A 20646-nucleotide genomic window follows, 5' to 3' on the forward strand; every position below is an offset into this window, starting at 1 on the left:
AGACAGATGTGGTGGTTTCAGAAATGCATACTATCCGAGAATGGACTATTGGCTCTGGTGTGGTCTCCGAGGGCACTTTAAGTCACTATTGTATTCAAATTTCATACTCCTACTTTTTGGAAAACATCTGGCTCCAACTACTTTTTTAAATTTTTTTATTATTATAAGTTATAAACAACTTACTACTTGAACTGATTATACTTCATTTGTTGGCACCTCGTATCTCATATCAGAAAACACCTGCAGCTAAGTTTGCAGCTATCACGAGTATCTATCGACTGCTTTACAGGGCTGTATCTGCTGAAACTTTCCTGTCCTCCAGTCTCTGTGTATGTTTTTTTTTTTTTTTCTTTGGTTGCTATGGGTGGAGCAAACAAAAGCTGTGTGTGTGTGTGTGTGTGTGTGTGTGTCTTCAAGCCCTCCTCTCTTACATTATTTTCATCCATGCTTACGTCTGGGACAGTCAGTTCCGCATTCCGGAGCCCTCACAGCCGAGATCAGCGCTACTTAAACGGGCTGATGCAACGACCCCACTTAGTCCCAAAACCTACATCCGACTCCCGCACCGCACCGTCCCGTTACTGCGGATTTTGGACGCACACTTAGGTAAGTCCGTACGTTAAGCCGTCGACCCCGTGTTGCTCTTGTTTCCTCCCTGTCTCCGTTTTTGTGCTAATAGTTAGCTCAATGTTGGGCTTTTTTCTTTTCCCACTTTTCTCACCACGTTGGAGAGAGATTTTTTTTTTTTTTTTTTTTTTAAACAACACAGATTTTTATTGTTGTTTGGTATAAACGCGGCCTTCGCGCGGGTTTAACATCAATGCGTAAAGACGCGTTTCCACTCGTTTCCCTGAGTTTTTTTTTTTTTTTTTTGCAGCAGTTTTAACAAGTTTCACCGCAGACGTCAATTTGTTGCTGCTACAGCCATTAAAAAGTACGTTGTTGTTGTTGTTGTTGTTGCTGCAGCAGCAGCAACTGTCGCTTTACAGCTCGTTATTTACAGAGCGGTTGGCTGAATTACGCAGCAGCGGCGCAGCGGCGCAGCGCGGCGGCGGCAGCAGCAGCAGCAGCAGCTTGGGTGTCTCGGGGGATTTTTTTTTCTTTTTTCTTGTTTCATCTCGGGATTCTTCCTTTCGGTAAACTCGAGGGTCGCTTAGCCGCCTGAAGGCGGTTACGTAACGCGTACTCACGCCGCACAATGTGGGTTTCCAAAGTAGTTCAAAGAAACCCGCCGAAGCTAAGCTAAGTGGTGCAGCAGCCCGTGCGAAGTCTGCGGAGGGTTTCGTCATTTCACGTTTAAACAAACACGTCAGGTTTAAACTTTGTCACCGAGGGCGGTCGTGCCATTTGACTATCCTTTTTTTGTTTGTTTTTGTTTTGCAGTATTAAAATCGGCGGGCTCCTGCTGTTAAATCTTCTTCCCCTCGCGTTACTTGAAACGGAACATTTTGCATGCAGCTGGAAGACAGATAATGCTGTGAAATTCAGATTTGCAAAAAAATTAAAAAAAAAAAAATGACAGCACAATAAAAAAAAAAAGTGATTTACCGTGGCTATGAACTGAGAAATAAATCTTTTTTTTGGACTGCTAGTAATTACAGTTTCTTAATTTATCAACTGAATTAATTGCTTTTTATTTGATATAAACCAACAACTGGTAATGGCAATCTTTCAGAGGCCAAGTCGCTGTCTCTGAAGAGTTTGTTCTGTCGGATTAACCTTTTAAAGACGTTGAATTTACAGTGATGTGCAACAGGGGGAAAAAAAAGCATGAAATCCTCACATTTGTCAATTAACGCAATTATTTTAAGTTCATTTTCTGACAAACTGTCAACCGACTAATCATTTCAGTTCTAATGTTGTTGTACGAGTCTGTTATAAGAGCATAACTGCCTTGAGATGATTTGTGTTGCATGAAATATTGAATTCATAATATTTCCACTGTCTATAGTAATAAATATCTTTTAACCGTTTACAGCGTCCAAACAAAGTTGCATCATTGACAGAAGACGACTGGCAAGTTTTCTCTGAGTAAGTAACGTGCTTTTAAAACAGATTTGATGTGATTAATTAGACATGCTCTTTTGAGTATCCTCCTTACTGCTGCACTAAAAAAACACACACACACAAAAAAACACTTGGCAAAGCGAGCTCACCTTGAAACATAAGTAATGTAAATGAACTGTGAAGTTTCTCTGGCAGCATGCGAGTACAGCCAAGAATGTGTGCTCAGATTGGCTTGTATTTGTAATCTTTGCTTTGGCCCTTCATGGCACACATGCTCTGTCTGTTTAAGTGTGTTTTTCAGGATACTGGATATACATACGTGTGTGTGTGCGTGTGCGCAGGCCTCTCGTGTGAATGTGCATACTAACAGAGAAACGGACAGTATTACTGCACTTCTTTTTGATTACAACAGCAATTGTTTTCTTTGTGTTGTTGGGATGAGCCAGCAAATAACATTCCTATTGTCACCCTTCAGGTTTTGTTTTTGTTTTTAAAGATTTACAACTAACTGCGTAACTCTATACAGGCCAGTTTATCTGCCCTCGGTGGCCTGAAGGTTAAAGGCCAATTATGGAATGGGAAATACGAGTGGTAGGTGTGTATTGTGAGTGTGAATATGTGCGTGAATATGTGTGTGTGGTTTGCCACTTGCAAGTTCAGAGGTTCAGTGTTTTCCTATAGAGCGAGTGCGTGCCCTTCAGCTGGTGCAGTGCGTGCTCGTACAAATATATGCCACGCAGGGGAAACTATTTGTGTTCTTTATATATACGTTTCCTTTTGTGTCTGCATCTGTGTTTGTGTTTGTGTGTGTGTGTGTGTGTGTCTGTGAGTGAACGAGCGTGTGTTTCAGAGAGTTTAAATGCCCCAGCGCCTGCCCGGGCACATCCGTAGGATGGTTTCCGCATAAGTGGAACGCTGCAGTGGATTAATGGGGAAGGGATGGCGAGCCGACAAGCAGCGCAGGGCCGACAGGGCTGAGAGGCTGGACGTGGGCGAACAGGGTTTATTTTAAGTAGAAATGCCTTCCAGTGCGTCTCTGGAGAGCTAGAATTGCCAAGCTGCACCCCAGTACACTGAATAGACGGCAGACGCATTGCAGGCGAGCGGGCCAACTATGCAACAGCTAGGCTCAGTGGTACTATTACTAATGTTGGGGGAGCAGCTATTCACTGGGTATCACATTATCAGTATCACATTGTCCCCCCCCCCCCCCCGTAAGCCTTTCCACATGGTTTGTAAAAACAGTACGTTAAGACGGACTAGATGAACACCGTAGAAGCAAACACCCGAATGTCCAAACTGAGAGAAGAGGCATCGCCGTCTGTGTTTTTATGAAAATAATAATAATAATAAAAAACGGCATAGGGGCTTTTTCACAGTTATGATTTCCAGATTTCCTGAATTTCTTTTGGAACTGAAGCCAGTTTTTCTCTGTTTACACAGGAAACACTCCTGTCGCTAAATGTTGACCTAAACATTGACCTTTAGCTCCCAGTCTTTCAGAGCAACAAAGGGATTGAACACGCAGTACGGTGCTGACAGTGAGGCTTGTTTAATCACTCCAGTCTCTGCACTGTACAAGTATCTGCTTGACGTGAGGCAGATGAGGAAATACCAGAGGACAAAGTATGAAACGGCATTTAAGTGACAACCACACGTTACATAATAATGCCGAGTGCCTCAACAGGCGGCGTTAAATCGAATTTTCTGGACTCGGTTGGCCAACATCTCCTCGTCAGGTATTGCACACGACATGCCTCGGATTTGTCACAGAGATGACCTCCATACATTCTGTACAAAAAAGGCTTTCGTCTGCATTTTGTATTTTGATTGATTTAATCCACGTCTGAGCCGAAGCCAAAGCCGTGTGCCATGCGAGGTCTAATCTTGACGTACAACGTGGAGAAAAATGGTAACATTATAATAATTCAACCAGGACCACCCAGATGCAGAATATAGATGTGTGACTGCTTGAATGGCATGAGGCAGGCCAAGCAGGAACCCAGCCAATGATCACATAGTAACGTTTGAATGAGGGCAGCCACAGTCTTCGTGCATATCTGCAGGTGCTTAGTGTTTGGACTTCTCATTCTTAGGCTGAAGTCTACAAGAAAAGCCAGTAGTTACACTTCACTCTCTCTTGTGTAATTTCACTGTGAACAAAAGATAACCTCTACGTGCACTGCTCATTTTCTGCTGCAGCCGAGGGTTTCATCATCATTGATGGTATTGCGAGGTCAAATGTTCAGGACCGCGTTGAATTGCTTTGGGAAGATTAAGTCATCTTCACAAGAGAAGCTTCCTTCTATCTGCGGCGGCTATTTAGCCCATAAGGGACAGGCGGGGAGGGGGGGGGGGGGAAGAAATGAAGCCGAATTGAAAAGAGATCGTATTTTCTGTTGTGACGGTCGCTTCCACGCCCACGCACGACCACCGTCGAGTTTAACGGTCAGAGAGGCCACCAGCCCGATCAGAGCGACAGACGTTATTACTGCGTCTCCTCTCTTTCCGTGCCTGCGTCTCGTCTTGTCCCTCCAATGAAAATATAATGAGGGGCTGGAGGAATGTTGATACTGTATATTTGGACTGTCCTGTCCTCGGAGAAAGTCGGTGCCAAATTCCCTGGTTTCCTCAGAGGATTGCGAAAGGCTGTAACTCAACACACGGCCTGGCTGAGCGCAGACGGTAATGATGATCGCCGAGACCTTGGCCGGAGATTGAGAGAGTGTGCCTTGGCCGCAGCCTCCGCGCTCATTGCTCATTTTCAGCGCTCGCCGAGAGTTCGAGCCTTCGAGGCTGTTCGCAGGAGTTTTGCAAGATGCCGGTGTGTGGCCCATGCGATGCCTTATTAATTCAAAATTAGACTTTAACAAAGTACGCTGACAAACAGTGGTCAAACAGCATCTTGGAAAGCGTGCACGTCTTTCCCGTAATGCCACCACGCAGTGATTTAAAGTCGAGCAGTCTGGCAGCGCAAGAATTGAACTATTTGTTCACTATTTCGGGCAAACATAAATTAGCAAGCGACTACAGTAGACTCCTGCTTTCAGTCAGCAAAGTTAATGCGCTGGTGGAGGTTAGTGTGCTCCCCTTTAAAAAAAACGCAACGGTATGTAAAGGTAATGAGGAGCCTTTGAAAGCCCCTCCACCCTTCTCCTTCACCGTCTCTATAAGGAACGAGGATAATAGGGCCTCCGGTTGTGCCTCTGGCTGTTGGTAAAGGGGCTGAATTCCTCAGCACTGCTAATTGCTCTGAGGAAATGGACACATTTGGTCGAGCTGAAGACAGATAGAGTATGTGTGCAAATTGTACATGTACTGTATATATGTATATATATATATATATAAAATGGACACACTGCCCGCACGTTGCACATAGGAACCCCTCACACGCACCCTCTCTCGTCACGCGCACCTCCAGCTAACCGCGACACACGTGAAGTCAGATTAGTTTTGGGCTGAGGCCAGAACCTGCGTTGGGTACGGTCCTATATTTCATAACGAACACATGACATTTCCGCTCCCCCGCCCTTCGGCTTCGGCTCGTCTCCTTCTCAGTTAGCCCCGAGAGCTCGCTAGTGCCCACACTGCTGCCGGGCTGTGTAGGTGTCTTTGTTTGAGGCTAGTGTGGGCCTAAAAAGCTGTGGCACTGGCTTTTCTGCTTGACTGCAAAAGCACAGTAACGGCGTTGCATCATCAAACGCTGACCACTAATCCTCGGCTGCAGGCTGCTGCTGACAGAAAAAAAAAAAAGGAGAAAAATACTCTTCTTTTAAAAAAAAGAAGAAAAATGTAAAATTCACTTTGACTCATGCTTTTGGGTATAATTACACCCTGCTAGACATGCATCAGCAAACTTTCCCTGTGCTGTACAGATGAGACTTTTTTTTATTTTTTTTTTAGGGTTTCATGTCTCAAGGCTTGAATTGGTGTTGAATTTGCAAAGGGGATTTTCAGATACTTGTTTGGCTGGCTGAAAGAGATGGAACAGATTAAAAACAACCAACTTTCTACTCAACTTAAAAGGCACGCTTAACTCCAAAGTGAGACGCGTCAGGAGCCCGTTATGCGTTGCAGTTTACAACCGTACTAAATCGTCGGGAAGAGCGCGTGGAAGTCGCTTTTAAGTCTCATAATTGATGGGCATCTTGCTTTATGCATCATCTCACCTTTTGTTTTGGAGGCCGCTGGCAAAACTACCTCGGTGTGTTTTTGATTTATGTGATCTGATGCTGTGCAGACAAATACGAGGTTTATGCATGTTTATATACTGAACGTGGTGTGTGTGTGTGTGTGTGTGTGTGTGTGTGTGTGTGTGTGTGTGTGTGTTCGGTGACAGCTGGCTTCAACTACGTGTTTCAACAAGCCATACCAAGGAATGGGGACTTTCCTTGCAATATGTCTGACAGAGCAAGGCTCAGTTACACCGAGTTGTATATGATCCAGTCTATTAGACATAAAATCATTCCTAATTTGACTTTTTTTTATTTATTTATTTTTTTTATCTCTGTTCGTTTCCTGTGAAAAACTGTGTTTATCCAGGTCGGAGCCTAATTCGAGTCTGTAAACCGGTCCTGAGTGTCTGGCCAGCTCGGATATCGAACTTCATCTTGGCTCTGAAAGCGATTTGCTCAGTCATTCCTAATGGGCGCTTCAGTTCCTGTGGCTAGTCTCTCGGCCCAGGGGTTAGTTTGGATTGCATCTTTTGAATTCCATTGCAGTGATTGATCCGCAGCGGGCAGCGTGAGGGAAAAAAAAAAACAAAAAACGGAACAGCCTCTCGTCCCAATGTGAAGACCTACTGCTCGTATTAGCCTGTTTCCTGAAGTTATTTTGTAAAACCTACAAATGTGCAGTCACGGTATATGCAGTGGTTTCGTTGAACTATTGTTCGTATTACTGCCCGTCTGCAGAATGAGACCTGAGCACCTTCCACTCCCGTACACTTCTCCTGGGACTTTCAGAGAGAAGGAATTTTGTCTGAGAGAGATTTTTTTTTTTTTACCAGGGCTGTCTTGTTCCTTTCCTCGCCCAGCAAAAACAACAGGCTGCTGCCAAGTGCAGTGTAAATGGGAGTATACATACAGTGGGAGAGCGGGAGGGGCCGTCAGGATTTAAGTAATAAAATGCCTCATGAGACACTGACTCCACACACCGACTTGTCCTCCAGAGTGAATAAGTGATGCAGACTAAAGGTGGTACAGAACAAATAAAGAGGAGCATTGAAGTATTAGACCGCACGCGCTGCATCTCACTTCGAATATACCGCAATACGTAAAGTCGCAGCGAAGCGCGGGAGCAACCGTTTACGGTTGCGCGGCTGCTTTTATTTGTGCCTCCTTACCACTCGTTGTTATGTAAACAAAACGGTAGTAAACAATCGTTTGAAGCATGATGCGACGGCTACATCTCCGGAGTCTAAACCATTCGGCACTCCAGCATTGATTTGCAGAGTTGGTCTCCGCCATGCACGACGATACAGCCTAGTCCGACTGTGAAAACACTTAGGGACCAGCCCATAAGCAGGGTGGAGTACATTAGAATAGAGTTACATAACCTTGCTTTTTTTTTTTTTCTTCATTACCTCCTCTATGGCCTTTTGTAATAGAGCAAGTCTTTCAGTCCTGCAAAAAAAAAAAAAAAAAAAGAAGTGCCAAAGAAAGAAAAACTTGGTATGACTTTCAATACAGTCAGCCTGTCAGCCAGTCAGCCACCAGCAAAGTCAGCTGTTTTTGCAGCACCTCACAATACAAGTCTTTGTTGGTTCCATATGAGAGGGGCTTTGTTCAGTTTGTGCCCAAACCTGGAGAGGCTCGGCAGCTACAGCCCAATGCTCAGGAGGCAAATGTGAATTAAGCTGTTAATGTCAAAGTTACATTGATATCCTGTGTCTCTTTTAAAACTGCTCGTAGCTGGCTGGTAGTCTTTCAGTCCTACGTCGTCGGTGTGCCAGAGTTATTGAAGTGCGGGTCGTTAAGTTGTATCGGCCGTACGTGCCGGAGTTTTGTCAAAAAAGAATAAAGACGCAAATTGGATCCACCCAGCGATTCTGTTTCTACTCTGTAACACTTCATCAGTAGAAAATGTGACACGGCAGCTAAATGTTTGTTCCCGTTACCCATTTATTTAAAAACAATTTTTTTTAATCTACTTGGCCGTGTTTTAATTTTTTTAATTTTATTTTACCGCATTTACTTTTTCTGCACAACTACAAGACGGAAAGAGCAACAATTTCAGGCTTTCCTAAGATCCACTGGTCTCCCTCTGCTCCTCCTCAGAGGATCGCAGGGATGGGCAGGGCAGCGCCGCTTCATGTTACACTGCTCTCATCTGTAACATTTGTTTTTTATTTGGCCATCAGAGGTTTTCCAACTCTCGGTCTTACAGTAATTAGAGAGACGTCTTAATTCTCCAGCCACTTCCTTTATGCCTGCACAGCTCCTCCTTTTTTCCTCCTCTCCGTCCCTCATTCCTCCCTGATTACATTAAAAAGTGCTGCGGTCAAACTCTCCCAAGCTACCCGAAATTGTTGAAAGAGGGTTTGGATGGAATGTGCGAGTGTTGCTTGCTCGGTTCTGACATGAATGCTTTCGATATCCTTTGAATTCACTTCGTAAAAAATAAAAAAATGAACACACAAGACCGAAACCAGGCGGTAAACTATCAAAAGCATAAGTGTAGAAGCCGGTCCTCCGTCTCTGAACGTACCCCGTGGCGTCCCTTCGCATGTGAAGCTACAGAGATGAGTGTGTAGCTGCTGACAGTGTGAAGTTTGTTTTTTTCGCCGGCTGCTGACTAAGAAGATAACACAGCTGTCAAAGCTGTCAAACTTCTGAATGCATTCTGGGAAACTGCAACCCATATTTACACAGATATCTGATGACAAGAACACAGGACAGTAGATCCTCTTTTTGTGGACGAATGTCATCACCGGGACATCATAAGAAAGATAAAAGATGCTGCAGCAAGAGGAGTGTTAATGTATAGCTCAATGTTACCGCCAGAGAGTTGAAGAATGACAAATAACTGTACAGAAAAAAAAACAACCTCAAAATGATATCCTTTTTAGTAAGAATACATAACATATTGTTCGAATACTGCTTTAAAGTCTTATTTTTGTCATTTTGTTTTGACAAGGGATTTAATTCGTTGTTGTTTTAGGCTAGAGGGAAATAAAAGTATTTAAAAGAGGTGTGTACCCTTTTCTTTTCTCTGTATTACAAAAACAAAGAAGCTGCATACAATTTTCTCTGTCAGCGAGTTCTTGTGAAGTTGGATTCTGTCGCCCTAATGTTCCCCCTCTTCCTCTTTTCTCTCTTCCTCTCTCTCCCCACCCACAGCGGCGGTGGTGGCCGGGTCGGACATGATGCCGGGACAGATACCTGACCCCTCGCTGGCGGCGGGCTCCCTGCCCAGCCTGGGCCCGCTGGCGGGCATCTCGGCCACCACGCTCACTGATCAACTCAAGCTGGCCGACTTCCGCCAGCTGGGCACCATGCTGTCCCCGCTACATTTCCTGGGGAGGCTGGGGAAGAGGCCGCTGGCCATTAAAACAGAGGTAAGGAGGAAGAGAAAAGAGGAAGGGCGTGTGAAAAGACGTGCATCAAGTCAATCAAAGTGTTATCTGAAGACAGCTGAAGTTCTTAAAAGTCCTCAAGCGAGTCCGGGGGCCCTTGAATAACACTTAAACATGACCTGGATAACTGAGAATCTACACAGGTGCATCAAGTCAGAGAGGTATTAGCTGTTTTAAAGACTTCTGTCAAGGCAGGTTTTTATTACTTTCAGATAACGTTTGTTGTCAAAGAACTGGACAATTCACAACAATATCACATAGAAGTAAATTATATCTATTACTTTTTAAAAAAAATTTTTTTTTTACTATTAGTCTAGTTGGAATAGTCCATTTACATAGAAAATTACAATCAGTGCCGGTTTCTATAATAACGCAACTTGTGTTTGTAGATGGACGAAGATGAAGAAAGGAGGAAACGGAGACGAGAGAAAAACAAAGTAGCTGCGGCGCGATGCCGAAACAAAAAGAAGGAACGGACCGACTTCCTTCAAAGGGTGAGTTCATGACTCGGCACTGCATACTGATGAGCGGCAACAGAGCAGCGAAGGCCGGCGGCTCCGAATAAGGTGACTTTAGTTAAGCTGAACAGGTGATTCAAGCCATTCAGCCTTGACTGAGAGCTAACGCGGTTTTAACCGTACCGCACACCTGCGCCATTTGAAGTCCGTTTCAGGCTCTAGATAGACGGCGCTGAAGTATTCTGAACTTATTTGTCCAGTGGCATCTTAACGGTTCAACGTCTCTGCCCAGGAATCGGAGCGTCTGGAAATGGTGAACTCTGATCTGAAGGCCCAGATCGAGGAGCTCCGCATGGAGAGGCAGCAGCTAATGGTGATGCTCAACCTCCACCGGCCCACCTGCATCGTGCGGACCGACAGCGTCAAAACACCCGAGAGCGAGGCCAACCCCCTGCTGGAGCAGCTGGCCGCCGAAACCAAGTGAAACCAAGGAAACCGGGGGAACGCAAAGTCCCCGAAGCCCGAAACTATCTCCGCCGTGGCTGCCAATTTCATGAAAAACCTAACTGGCAATACATTTCTGAAGAAGCACTTGAGCTCCAAGCTGGAGACTCTTGGAGACTCTGCCCAAAGATCTGAGGTTGTGGGGCTTCCTCAGTACTGCTGCATGAGCTGGCTCTGTCCCTTGAAAGACTGGAAACACCCAGTTTCATGCCCTCATAAAGAGTTGTCGTCGACACCCGCTGTGCCTAGTTGTTATTTCAACCATCTCTACATAAAGGGACCAATGGAAACGGTAGAGAATGACTGGAAACAGCGCTGAGGAAACACACTAATATCAATATGGTGCTCTGTTACAAAAACCCTGAGTAGGTTGTGTGGCATTGTTTCAATGCAGAGGCCCATAAAGGCGTAGTGTTCTGCAGTTTTCCTACGTATACTAGCCTAAATATACAGGTGTAGAGTTTTTAGGTTACAACACTCAATACAAATACACCAGACAGAGGTTGTTTTTGTTTGTTTTTCTATGGTGATTTCTATGCCCTGCCTCGACGATGGCAGTTAACCGGTTGATCCGATTTGTGGTGACGCTGGCGTCATGAAAAGCACATATACACAAAATGTTTACACCCTTATTTTTTTGAACTTGTCTGTCCATTATTGTACTTGTTTTATACTGGTTTGTATTCATAAACATATATGAAATGCTTGTTAATCACTTGATGTGGTTTTGTCTTTTCCGTCTTTCCAGTCTGTCATGTTGCGCATTCAAACAGCTGTGAAAACAAGCAGAAATCTCTTCAGCTGAGCAGTTTTTCAATGTCTGTTCTGCACCTGTATCTATGTATGAACTTCGATACCATGAATAGATTAAATTTTATTTTCTAACAACAAGAAATCGTTTTTTTTGTTTTTTTTTGTTACTCCCTCGGACAGAAAACATCACACGATTTCTCCAGCGAAATGAATCTTCGCTCCTTGTATTTGTTCCTCCCAGTCATCGTGACTGACAAAACTTGTGCAATCCGGTTTCCTTCAGCTGAAGCACATTGCCAAAGTCAGGGCTTTACTTTCATTTGCACAACTCTGAAAAGGTCCTACATGTTGTTATGTATTTCAGGCTCGATTATTGTAGCTCTCACCCCCGCCCCCTCTTTTTTTTTTTTTCAGGGCTCGGCAAGGGAGACGACTCCCATCTGCAGACAGAGCAGCGGGTCGCCGACACGGTTTTAAATCACCTATCACTCCTATATTTAAACCGGTCAGTACATTTCTGAAAGGCCTTTCGGTAGTTGTTATGAAATTAGAATTTGTATTGACCTGGTTTAATTTTTGTACACTAAAAACATTCTATAAAATTGGTGCTAGTCATCGTTACATAATAATATTTATCATTAATGTGGATCATGTCGGTGGAAATCCCTTCTCTTCACTTCATATTTAAATGGGAAGAAAAAGTAAAACGTGTTGGAGTTCATATTCTTGGATTTATTAATACATAACTGGCATATAATAAATATAAATAAATAAAGGGCAAATAAATAAAGCGTTTCAGGTTTTTTTACAAATCTTTGACAGAAACGAGAGACTTTTGCCATAATGCTCTCCATCTGACAACAAACACTGACAGCAGTGTCAGAACCTTTTTATATTCAGTCTGAGGTTGTGACAGAAACGCGGTCGGGTGTTGTGTACACTTTACGGGCTGCACTCAGGCTGTTTACGGTCAACAGCGCCACCTAGCCGACACTTTTATGAACTACAAGACTCATTAAATAAAAACTAATGTCTTCACAAGATTATGTTTCAGCCCAGCACTGATTGATGTGTGGTAATCGACTATTCCTTTCTTTCGTTTGCTTTCTCCCATCGTTCTTTCGTCGACTCGAACTCGTCGGATTTTTCTGTGAGAACTTGAACTCAGCATTTAAACAGCTGTTGGTTTTCTCGGCGCTGCAAACGTTTATCTTTTCCTTTTTTTTTTTTAACATCAGAAAGGGACACCTGCCGCAGGTAGGCTCGTCTTTCCTACCGGATTCTACACGTGCGGTGTTAAAACAGGAAAGTGAATATTTCGAATAAGTGACGCAAACTACAGAAAAGTGGATTTTTTTTTTCTCTTTCTAATACGTAAAGTAAACTAGTTTTGATGGTGTTTCTCCCGCAGACACGCAGTCCAACCGCCGATAACTCCATGAAATCAAGTGGTAGAATTAAACAGTCTTCTCCTTCGTTGAAAACAACAACAAAAAAACCCATTAAAAATAAGACTTTAACATACAGTTGACTTTCTGACTTCGTCTAAACTGAGACAACAGCCAGCGTCATGTTCTTTCAGCATTTGTCTCGACCAGGCTCAAACTGCTGAAAGAGGCTTGTTTCGTAGCAGCTGATCTTACCCGTGTCCTCCTGGCAGGTGAGATTACAGGCACACTTCAGGTTCTCTGGATCTCGTGGTGCAGATTGGTGAGTTTCTGGGTTTGAGTCCCAACAAGGAACAGCAAGAGGAAAACGCAGCAGCCATCTGACCAGCCGCTCCTGTCCACCAGGATCAGATGGAGGCATAGAGGGATGGAGGTCGAGAAGAAGCCGACCCAGACCCTGGAGGATGACAGTATAGATCAGTGGGACACTGACCTGGAAGAAAAAGAGGGTATGTTAAAGGGATAGTTCCTTGTTTTTTTTTTTAAAGAGGGGTTGTATGAGTTGGCACATCCACAGTTTGAAGATTCAGGCAGGTGCTTCTTCACAGACGTCAAGAATGTACTGCTGTAGATGGGGTCGGCGACAAAACATATTTTAACCACCTAAAAAAAAAAAAAATCCTCTTCTTAAAAGATCTGTATTTGTTAAAAGTGTACGTATTTAGAATTTTTTTTTTTTTTTTTTACAGCTTTATCTTAAGTCTTTTCTGACAGCTGAATTGCTTTCTACAGAGCCACCAGACTCCCTTTACAAAAACATCCAAATCCAGATGTGAACTGAGGTGTTGCGGCACCACCAACATCACTCAATGACACAAAGCACACTGACTGACTGACCGAGGCAGCGGTCCGACAGAAAACTCGCGTGTCCCGCGAGGGAAAATGACTGTTTTTGACCGAAGAGTCTGGTGGCTTTGAAGAGGGCACCGATGAACAGCACACGGATACAACTCGACTTCAAAAGAAACAAAACTCTCCCTTTTATTTTTCTTTTTTTCTTTAAATGAATCAAACAGTTCGACCGTAGTGGATACAGAGGCACCCCGACCCTCTTACCTTCTCTGTTGCTGTCCTCTTCTTTGTTTTGTTCCATTTTCCTCCCAGATAGCAGACTGAGTTTCTCCGGTGCAGAGCTGTACCTGCTGGCCTGTCAGCAGATCGGGACCGTTCCCATTTCTTCTTTCCTTCGTCACTCGGATGAACCAACTCTAAACCTGAACAGCTATGGTGTGGGACCTCTGGGGGCCAAAGCTCTGGCCATAGCTCTGAAAGTAATCCTCTCACCCAGATATTCACTTGAATTACCAAAATTAGGCTGGTGCCATTATGGTTGGTGGAGTTCCCCGCCCCCCCCCTTTAAGTTTCTCCTTTGTGCGTCCGGTTATGATAACGAGATCATGTCAGATCAAGGTCAGAGCCGTAGAGAGAAACGGGATTCAGGGTGTACTTCTCAAATGTTCACTATCCCTTGTCATAAATCTGATATGTATGTTTTTTTTTGGGTGTGTTTTAGGATGACATTGTTGTCACTCAGCTTGAGCTGGAGAACAACGGACTTCAGCAACAAGGGACACGCTATCTGATGAACATGCTCAAAGACAACATCACCATTCAGAGTCTAGTAACTACTATTCACGTTCAATACTTCGCTTCTGTGAAATATAATCCTCACAAAAGTAGTGCTCATCTGCCTTGAACTGCAGGAGGAACATATTTTATAGTTGTTCTAAGATAATTCATTATAGATAAGAAAATCCAAAATAACTGAACCTCTTTGCCTCAGAATCTCTCCTTCAATCGACTGGGCCTCGAAGGTGCAAAAATCATGTCGGAAATGCTGCCCTACAGTTATTACGTCAAATCCTTCAAACTTGCTGGTGCTCAACTAAATTTTCCACCTCTCAAGATTCTTATTTTTCATGTGCACCTCTGCTCATCACCGTCATAAATACAAATGAAGTGGAAAAAGTGACTGGTTTTGTCATAAATGTATTTCCTCTTGTTCTTTTAGGAAACCACTTTGATGATTCTGCTGTTAAATACTTAACAGATGCTTTAAAGGTGAATAGCACTCAATGCTGAAGAAGTATTTGAGCTCCTACGCCCTTTCCCGTGTTCACATAACGAATCAAAGCAACCGGCAGATCTAAACGTGCGATGCGGTTTAAGTCAGCATTTTCTTTCTTGTCTAATAGGACGACGAGGTGGTGAAAGCTCTGGACCTCAGTGACAACAATATCCGCGAGGCGGGAGGAGAGCACCTGTGTCACATGTTAGGTACAGCAGTTCATTTCAGACCGTAGGACAATGTTACTGCTGGCGCCCGATCCGTCGAAGGAATACACACATTTAACTTCATATAATCGGAGCATATGAACACGATGGAAATATTGATCTTTAATGTTGTAAAACCTCATAGTGACAACTTCACACATGTCGTGAGAAGAAGATGAAATATGCTGCACAGACTTTCAGAAATGTGTCTGGTTCTTCTAACAGCATGTGTTTATTTGTTAATTTACTTCCTGTGGGGGAAATAAAAGAGAAAGGGGACTCGCTGATGCTGATTTTTGTTATTTCTTTAAAGAAAAGGTCATTTGAATTTGAGCTGGATGTCCGAAGCTTTTGTGTATCATTTTAGGATTGAAGTTGCAAACGCCTCGTGACTTTTTTGAAATGTGGTTTCTGTTCTTAAAAGCCCGAAATGATTGCATGGAAGTCCTAAATCTGAGCTGGAATCTTCTTCGTATGCGCGGTGCAGTGGCTCTGAGTGCTGGTCTGAAGGTGACTAAAGTTACAGTGAAAACAGTATTCAACACCGTTTCCTATCGTAGCTCCTCGACTGTCTCGTTTGGTGAACGTTCCTCAGGTAAACTCGGCTCTGAAGCAGCTCCGGCTGTCGAACAACAATCTTGGCCAGAAGGAGGCCGAGTCACTGGGTCAGGCACTGAAACTAAACAGAACCCTGGTGCTGCTGGACCTGACTGGGAACAATATAGACGACCAGGCTGTGACGCTGCTCTGCCAGGGCCTGGTCATCAATGACACCCTCAGGGTGCTCAAGGTGAGCGAACTGTAAGTCCTCGGTCGGCGGTGTTGATCATCATTAATGACATGGTGCTTTTTGCGCAGGGAGAAACCGTATATTCGCCGGTGTCAAGTGTAACGTTTGCTTTCCAGCTCGCCCGTAACCCCATGACCAACATCGGAGCTCTGAAGCTCCTCGAAACAGTTAAGAGAAACACGAACTCGGCAATTGAGGAGATCGATATTACTGTAAGTGCTACTGAACATTTTTCTCTTCAGCATATGGAATGAAGTGTGACGATAAACATTGTCTGTATATGATGATTACCTCTGCTTTGTGTACTACTTCAGCGCCGTGACACTCCCTGTGTTTGTGCATGTGCGAGTGCAGATGACGTTCGTGTACGAGACCTTCTTGGAGCTGCTGGAAGAAGTCCGCAAGACGCGTCCTGCTCTAAAAGTCCAGTTCGACGTCATGAGATTCGTCCACAGGGATGTAGACGCTCTCCGGCTCTTTAAGGTCAGAGGTGGAGAAGAAAGAGAAAATTAGGGATGGGAATTTTAGAGGAAATATTCAAATGTTCACACTCCCTTCAGTACCAGTTATCCTAAAGAGATATATAGCGTGTCTGCCCTTACCACTTTTTCCGTTTTGTGCTCATGAAGCTGCAGCAATATGTTTTTCAAAAAGTACTGAAATGTGAAACATGATCTGGATTCTTTCATAGAAATTCCTTGAAGAGCAAAACCAGAGCATCATGGATTTCTTTGCGGATTTGGATCAAGAAAAAACCATGAAAGTCTCCACCTCGGCCTTCAGGAGTGCTTTAAAGGTCAGCCTATCAGTTTCTCACTGCACTGATCAACGATATCACAGGAAATATGCTGCAGTAGTCAGCGCTGAAAAAAACGTAGGTTGTCATTTATGCAGGAAGGGAACGCACCTCTGGATCAACGACAGGTTCACTGGTTGGTCACAAAGTTCGACAAGAAATGCACATCCAGCATAAACCTCAGGTTAGTCTGTGAAGGGAGTAATTAATAAGGTGGGGTTTTATTGTTTGTTAAGATGAGACAGTAACGGCAGTAAATATTTTCCTTAAAGAAACTTGTTATAAAACGAATACACAGGTTTGTGGTGGAACCAAAGTTATTACTTTTGAAAGGGCCAGTCCGCTCTTCATTAAAGAGAAAACATACTCTTCCCCTTACCTGTAGTCAGCTGATCCAGGATATTGCTTAGTTTTTTTTGTGTGTGATTGTTCGAATAAAAAATGCTTAATTTTTCAGCGGCGATGCAAAATGTGAAGTTTTGGAAAATAAATTCAAGTGGGGGAAAAACAAATGACAATTTTGTTACTACTTAATAACAAAAGTCATTTGTAATCACGTCGCACATCGCAGATATAGCTCAAAATATTTTAGTTATCTTTTTTTATTTTCCGAAGAATCATGGGGCTCAAAGTTACAAAAAAAAAATATCCTGAGACCTAAAAGTGAAGTAGCGTTAAAATGTCTGACTTACAGACTTTCTTACAGAGTCTGTGACTGTAGTATATAATACTAAAGCAACATTTTCTCTAACAAAAAGTGCTTTAAATGCTTTTTAAATATTATTAATTAAACACATCATTACAACTGGAAGGCTTGTAATTTAGCACATACTTTATGAAAAGACTGATGCAAGGAAGTGAAACAATTGGTAGTCTAATTATCATGACTTAATAATTTCCCATAAAACCCCGTCACTTCCGGTCTTGCCATTTTTTCCGGTCAGCTGTGATTTGGTTTGTTTTGATGACGAGAGGCTGAGGAGCCTTGCCGACGGTAGATCTCTTCCAAATTTACAAGCTCCAGCAAAATTTGATAACTTTGCATGAATGATTGCGATCACAAGATCGCCATACAGAGTCTAATAGTACCTAATCATGCAGATGTTTTGGCTTTGGTTTTGAAAACATAGGAGAAAACACGTTTTACCTTGAAACGTTTAACAATGTAATCATAACTCGAGGTCCATTTCATATGGTTTTTCCAGAGCTTTAAATTTACCGTCGTCATCAGTGCATTGAGTTGACAAACGTTTTATTTTTTTTTAGACGCGGTCGAATGTCGTTTACTCTTAACATTCTACGAACACAACGCAACTTCAACGCTTTTTTTTTTTTATTTTGCCAAAATGAGCCACAAACATTTGCAGAAAACTGTGTTGACTGTCAGACGCCGGCGTAAGTTGGAGTCATTAAGTCGTCTCTCTTTGTTGCAGGCAGTTTGCCGAGTTGTCGTAGATGCGGAGACGTATGCCACAAACATGAGGATTTAGGAAAACAAAAAGGCCATCTTCAAATAAAAGCTCACAGAGTAATATACTTGATTCAGTCCTTAATGTGATATCTTCAAACAAAAATCCATAGTCTACACTCAGTTTCTATTCTTGATATTCCAGCTGTGGGACTTTGCCAAACCAGTAAATCGACCCCCCCAAATAACAGCACATTTTCAGAAAATATAATAATGCAAATGCACTAAGGAAAAAGCTATTGCGTACCATTACCAGGTGTATCTAGATAGCAGCTTCCTGTGACGTCAGCGACCCCCCCACCCCCGACCCCACCCCACCCCTCACTGCAGTTCTCGGCTCCAACCAAACCTGTCCAATATCCCGTGTGTATACTACTTGAACCTCTGACACCAACCAGCTGCACCAACCTCAGTGCTGTCAGCTGTGTCTGCCTCATTCTCTCCATCCAAAATATTCTTCTTCTGGTATGACAACAGAACAAGAGGTGGAAGAAAAACCGAGCCGGCGTCCACATCAAAGGACCGAGCCGAGAGAAAGAATAGGGCCAGATGCAAGCTAGTTGTTTTGCCACACTGGTTAGCTCTGAATGAAATGGCCTGTAAAGGAAACGGCACACTGGTGAATATGCATGTGCAGCATTACTTATGCGGGGGCCCCCGCCGAGCAGAGGATTATTAAGGGTGTGCTGATGAATTGTCTCAAGGCGTGATATCCAGCAGCGCAATCCGTTTGTGTCAGGTGGCTGCAGTGAGTAACCGCAGAGGAGACAATGACATGAAGCACCGCCTCACCTGCGTCCGCTCTTTGTGTCAAGTGTAAACGGCTTGACGTGGTAATATCGTGGGTCACCAGAGGGCGGATAACCCTTTTCAAATCGACAGATCAGTTCAGTTTTATGCATTTATTTGTATGTATTACCGCCTCGGAGGCTCTTCATAATCGCCAGCGCACAAGTAAACACGGACCTTCTGAAGACCAACCAGGGCGGGAAAACGGGCGAAAACGCCTGCGAGCACCGTCGACAACTCCGCTGTCATTATCACTTTCAGAGGTGCTGTAAAAGCCGTCAAGAGTCGAGGTACACAAACTCTTCTGATCGTCCACATGCTGGCTGGAAAGCTCAAGCCTCTTCACCGTCAGCTTTACGACAATTTTGCTGTCGTCGTCCCTTCTGTCAAAGTCAGTGGATTTCTCCACGTCATTCAAAACTCGTTGCCGAGGGACGGCCGTGACCTCACAACCGGCCGGCAGCCAGAACGGTCGGAAGATATTTTGCTGCCCGTCTCCTATTCCATCCATCCCCCCGCATTAACACGCGTTCATAGAATTACGTCACCATACCATTCATAAAAGTAAACGGGACAACTTTCACAAAGACACGTTACGTGTTGTTGAAGTTTGTTAAGACATCAGTCAAATTATGAAACAAGTTGTTACCTTGATGTTCCCCAAGGCGACGTCCGTGTCTCTTGTTCTGGCATTTTAATAAAAATGATCAGACACAGAAGTTAGACTAAGATCAAAATCCACATTACAGTTTTGTTTCCACTGCCTCAATATATGTATCTTTAACCAATAGAGAATTTCAGAGTCAAATGGCAAATAGACTGGAAAGCACAATAAAGTTACATAAAACAATAGCGGTGTTCCTGTTTTACATTACCTCTGGTCAGCTGGTGGACTCTCATCAGTAAAGCGGTCCTACAAAGGCAAAACTGCAGACACTACAAATTTGTTTATTTGCATCCATAGAAGTGGGGGAATTTCTCTAAAAACATTTCAAATCTTCAGTCACTACAAACCGAGTCCATATGCCGCGTCTGTACTTTGTAAACTTGTAATCTACTTGTCGAGATGCTTCATTGAACTGAAACTAATGGGACAATTTTTTTTTTAAACTTTTCTGTTAACATCCGATTAGATGTACGAGAACATGACACACAACAGAATGGTGGTTCTGATTTGCTTCATTTGTTTTTTTTTGCAAGCCGTTTGGTTTTTAACCTGTAATGAAGACGTTCAGGAACAAGTAAATCACATAAATATTAGAATACTGAGGAGTAAGGAAGGATGATCTGATACACCTGAAAACACAACAGCATGTCAGCGTTTTGTCAGCAATGCATTTGACAAAATGTGTAAAGATATTCCACGAAAGAGGAATACTTTGTATTTATCAGTGAACTTCACACAAACTAAGGTGAAAAGATCAAATCTAAATTAAATCAATAATAGGTGTGACCTGACATGGTACACCTGCACAGTCCTTTTTTTTTTTTTTATAATAGAGGTACCTGATCAGGTAGGTTGTTCCAAGCATCTTGGAGCACTTTCCACATGTCTTCTGGATTTAGGTCTCAGTGTCCCGTGTCCCGTCTCGTAGATTGACTCCATGGTGCCGAGATCTCGTTCTTCGGGACTCCGGCTGTATGTTTTGGGGTTGTTGTCGTGCTTAATGAAGCGGAATGAATTCGGACCAATCAGATATCCCTCTGATGGCATTACAGGACGTATAAGGATTTAAACATCTTAAATGTCCACTACCTGCACACAGTATTGTAAGTCAAAGAC

General features: G+C 43.4%; 2 protein-coding genes across 3 annotated transcripts; both read left to right on the forward strand.

Annotated features, from left to right (window-relative positions):
- Positions 1-435: 435 nt before the first annotated feature.
- Positions 436-11434, forward strand: jdp2b (Jun dimerization protein 2b). Of its 2 annotated transcripts, XM_069696640.1 has the most exons (5): positions 436-606; positions 1979-2031; positions 9348-9565; positions 9973-10077; positions 10334-11434. In XM_069696640.1, the coding sequence occupies exons 3-5, from the start codon at positions 9371-9373 to the stop codon at positions 10523-10525; spliced, it is 492 nt and encodes a 163-aa protein (XP_069552741.1). In that variant the 5' UTR covers positions 436-606; positions 1979-2031; positions 9348-9370; the 3' UTR covers positions 10526-11434. The 2 variants fall into 2 exon arrangements, with proteins under 2 accessions (XP_069552741.1, XP_069552742.1); XM_069696641.1 differs by lacking the exon at positions 436-606 and having other exon boundaries at positions 1091-2031.
- Positions 11435-13113: 1679 nt separating this feature from the next.
- On the forward strand, positions 13114-18111 carry LOC138619873 (leucine-rich repeat-containing protein 74A-like). Its single transcript, XM_069696683.1, has 13 exons — positions 13114-13195; positions 13851-14017; positions 14260-14367; positions 14530-14623; positions 14758-14807; positions 14942-15023; positions 15445-15530; positions 15616-15810; positions 15927-16022; positions 16165-16293; positions 16502-16606; positions 16705-16790; positions 18040-18111. Exons 1-13 carry the CDS (start codon positions 13114-13116, stop codon positions 18059-18061), a joined length of 1302 nt encoding a protein of 433 aa, XP_069552784.1. The 3' UTR covers positions 18062-18111.
- The last annotated feature ends 2535 nt before the right edge of the window (positions 18112-20646 follow it).

The sequence above is a fragment of the Brachyistius frenatus genome, unplaced genomic scaffold, assembly GCF_029030835.1.
Source record: "Brachyistius frenatus isolate BFR_SWC_R1_liver_20210118 unplaced genomic scaffold, ASM2903083v1 Contig_21, whole genome shotgun sequence".
NCBI lineage: Eukaryota > Metazoa > Chordata > Actinopteri > Embiotocidae > Brachyistius > Brachyistius frenatus.